This window comes from Monoraphidium neglectum (genome assembly GCF_000611645.1).
Source record: "Monoraphidium neglectum strain SAG 48.87 unplaced genomic scaffold scaffold00636, whole genome shotgun sequence".
Taxonomy (NCBI): domain Eukaryota; kingdom Viridiplantae; phylum Chlorophyta; class Chlorophyceae; order Sphaeropleales; family Selenastraceae; genus Monoraphidium; species Monoraphidium neglectum.
In genome coordinates this window covers 585-4,211 of record NW_014012992.1, presented here as the reverse complement: position 1 = coordinate 4,211, position 3,627 = coordinate 585, and the positions used below count along the sequence as shown (strand labels likewise).

General features: G+C 67.7%; 1 protein-coding gene across 1 annotated transcript; it reads right to left on the bottom strand.

Moving 5' to 3' along the window:
- Nucleotides 1–140: 140 nt before the first annotated feature.
- Nucleotides 141–2,975, bottom strand: MNEG_4542 (glutamyl-tRNA reductase; the record flags this gene model as incomplete). The annotated part of the gene is made up of 5 exons (XM_014046978.1): nucleotides 141–326; nucleotides 588–741; nucleotides 1,066–1,312; nucleotides 1,657–2,442; nucleotides 2,879–2,975. 5 exons carry the CDS (start codon nucleotides 2,973–2,975, stop codon nucleotides 141–143), a joined length of 1,470 nt encoding a protein of 489 aa, XP_013902432.1.
- Nucleotides 2,976–3,627: the final 652 nt, after the last annotated feature.

Sequence of the window (3,627 nt, the reverse complement as noted above, 5' to 3'; positions counted from 1 at the left end):
GCGTCGACCCGCCGAAAACCGCGGGCGTCACGCGGCAAGCGCACCCGCCGCGGCGCCGAAGAGGGCTCGGATCTGAGTTTCATCACACATGCCCGCACAACCACACACACAGAAACCCCCCTCCCCCGCCCGAGGCCCGGTCACTTGCCGCCGGCCGGCTGCTGCTGCGCCTTGGCCACCTGGCTGAGCTCGAACATGCGCTCGAGGGCCTCCATGTTAGCCAGGGTGGCTGTGACGGCGTCGGGGTCGGTGCCGTCGCAGCGGAGGGCCGTCATGGGGCCGTGCAGCAGCTTGTTGACGATGCCTTTGCTCAGCTCCTCCACAGCCTGGGTTTAATTGGGGCGACAAAAAGTGTGCGATAGGGGGGATGGGGATGGAATCCGGCGCAGAGCAAAAGGGCGTGTATTCCAAGGGATGTGTGCAGTCTGCTTTTGAGAGGAGCGAGAGGCCCCTGCCCGGACAACAAGAGCTCCCCGTACCACCCCCACCCCGACAAATACCCTCTCCATACATACAGAGCCCCGTCCCTGTCCAACGAAACATCCACGCGGTGCGCACGGCCCCCGCTCCAGGCCCGCAGGCCGCACCTTCATCTGCTTCTTGGTGACGCCGTCCCCGAACCGGCTGACGGCCTTCTCGAACTCGGCCGCCCTGATGGCCTCCGCCTTGGTGCGCAGCGCCTTGATGGTGGGCACCGTCTCAAGGGAGTCCCGCCACGCCTCAAAGCTGCGCTGCTCCTCCCTGCATGGTTGAATCAGAGCGCGCGCGAGAGAGAGAGAGTGTGCGTGTGTGTCGGGTGAGGGGAGAGGGCCAGCCACAGGGTGCGTCTGATGGCTGTGGGCTCTCGGTGCCGCCGATCAGCAGGACGGCCGGCGCAGTGCGCGGCGACCCCCTGCGGCTGCCAGCAGCGGAGCACCAGCCCCCTGCAGCCAGCGTCCGCCAAAGCGGGCCAGCCAGCCCGCAACGGCCGCCCAGCACACCCGCCCGCTGCGCCTTTCCACCCCTGACGACGCCCTCGCACGCGCGCCGCCCCCGGCCCGCCGCCCCCCAGGCCCTGCCGCTCACTTGAGCAGGATCTCCGCCTCTGCCGCCGCCTGCGCGCGCGCCTCCTTGTTGCCCGCCACCACCTCCTTGAGGTCGTCCACATTGTAAACAATGGCCGCGCCCTCGGCCGCGTCCCGCAGCTCGTTGATCGCCGGCGCGATGTTGCGGGGCACGCTGATGTCCACGAAGCGGCGCACGCCGCCGACGGCCGCGGGGGAGGGGGCCATGCCGGCGAGGTCCTCCTTGTGGATGAGGATCTCCTCGCTGCCTGCGGGGGTTTCGGGGGTTACCGGGAGCGGTAATTAACAAGGATTGTTCCATTTTCAAGGCGACCAGGTGGTGGTCGAGCCGGCCGGATCCCCAAGATCTGAAAGGTCAGCTTGACAGCGGCGGCTCGCCGGGCCCCACGCCTGGCGCCTGCAAACCCCGTTTGCTGCCGCCACCCTCACGACTGCGCGCCTGCCGTCCGCCTCGACTCCCGCCGCCACCCCGGCAGGCGACCGCCACTGCCGAGGCAAAGCCTGCGCCGCTGCCGAGGCGCAGCCGCGCTCCTGCCGAGCCAAAGCCACGCCGAGAGCAGCTGCCGCGCCCCGCCACCCTCCCCCTGCGCACCCGACGCCGCAAAGATGACGTCACTGGCCGCCACGCAGTCCATGAGGTCCGGCATGAGGTGGATGTCGAACTCCATGTCCGGGTACTCCTCCTTGAGGGCCTCGGCGCGCGGCAGGCTGCGGTTCAGCACCGTCACGCGCTTGCAGCCCTTCGACAGCAGGTGCTTAACCAGCAGCGTCGACATCTTGCCGGCCCCGATGATGCAGACGCGCGCCGCGTCCCAGTTGTTGCCGGGCAGCTTCAGCTGCGCCAGCTCGACCGCCGCGCTGCTGACGGAGACGCTGCCCGTGCTGATGCTCGTCTCACTGCGCACGCGCTTGCCGGCGGTGATGGCCTGCTTGAACAGGCCGTTCAGCTGCCGGCCAAAGCCGTTGCAAGACTGGCCGACCTTGTACACCTGCCGCACCTGCGCCAGGATCTGGCCCTCCCCCATGACCAGCGAGTCCAGGCCGCCCGACACGCGCAGCAGGTGGTGCGTCGCGTCGCGGTCGCGCAGCAGGAAGAGGTACGGCCGCAGCTCCTCGAGCGGCACGCCGCTGCTGCGGGAGAGCCACTCCTCGACCTCGCGCACGCCGCGGTGCCAGCTGACGGCGCAGACGTACAGCTCCATGCGGTTGCACGTCGACAGCACCGCGGCCTCCTCAATGTGTGGGAACTGGCAGAGCTCCTCGATGGCCCGGGGCCACTCGGCCTCGGGCACCGCCAGCTTCTCGCGCAGCTCGACGGGCGCGTTATGGATGGTGAGGCCGATGGCGATGATGGAGTTCTTCTGCTCGGTGGCGTAGCCTGCGCGGGGCCGCGGGCGGCGCGGCGGGGGGGCGGACGCGGGCGGTTTTGGAGGGAGGGGGCGTCCGGGGACGGCTGCGCGTTTTGCCTCGACGCCTGGGCTGGCTGGCCTCGAATCGCAAGGCTGCTGCGCCCACATTGCGTGCCTGTCGCTGCCAAAAGCGTCCGCAGGTCGTGCCGCTGTCTTTGCCGCTGGCGCGCCCGCCCGCAGCGCCAAGGTCGGAGGTTGCGCACGTGCAGCGCAGCGCTGCGCAAGCGCTGTCTGCACCACTCGAGGCTGTGTCTGGCGCTGCACAGCCCGCGCCAAGGCTGCACCGCTGCCAATTGCACGGGGACCTACATATCAACGCATCACATGCGCGACCACGCAGCCTGTGCTGCATGATACTTGGCTGCGAGATCGATCCCCTTCCCCGAAAGGGCACCAGACACGCACGGTTGACGGCCGACATCTTCAGGTTCTCCAGAGCCTTCACAGAGGACTCCAAGTGCGTGCTAGGCAGCCGCGCCAGGCCCGTGGTGGTGGAAACCATCACTGCACGCGGAACGAAGGTCGCGCCCGCGCGACGGCAGCGGGGAGACGGCCTAGAGGCTGTCTGGGCCATCATGCCCTTGCTGCCCCTGCTGCATTCCTGCGCCACACTGCTGCGGAGGCCCTGCATCTTGGCCGAGCCTGTGCTGTGGGTCGCGGAAGATGCCGCGAACAGGCTAAGATGCAAACGCTTCACCGCAATGAGGCTGTGCAGTGGAATAGGACGGACGGGATCGTCAGTCGGGCACCCAGTGAGAGATGGTCGTCCCCAGCAATTCACTTCCGAAGGCCCTCGTTCCGCGACGCTTTCCAGGCGTAACCAGCTTCAACGGGTAAATACAACCACGTTAAGTCTTATAAGCACCTCTGAGGCCAATCACGTCGGCGCTGCTTGTGGCGCTCCCGCCGCCATTTAGCCATGGAACCCTCGCCGGGGGGAAGATCCAACATCGCTTGTCAGTCACGTGCCGGTGCTGTAGCCTGATGTCTACAGGGTAAAGGAGGTCGCAGCAGCGCGTCACAGGAGCCCGATCTACACACACAGCCTTCGGGCCAGAGACGAAGTCAGCATCCGACCCAGCTGCAGCTCCCAGCCCAACTGCCCCTGACCGCGCCTGAGCACCCCGCCAGAAGAGGCTGAACACCCGATTTTG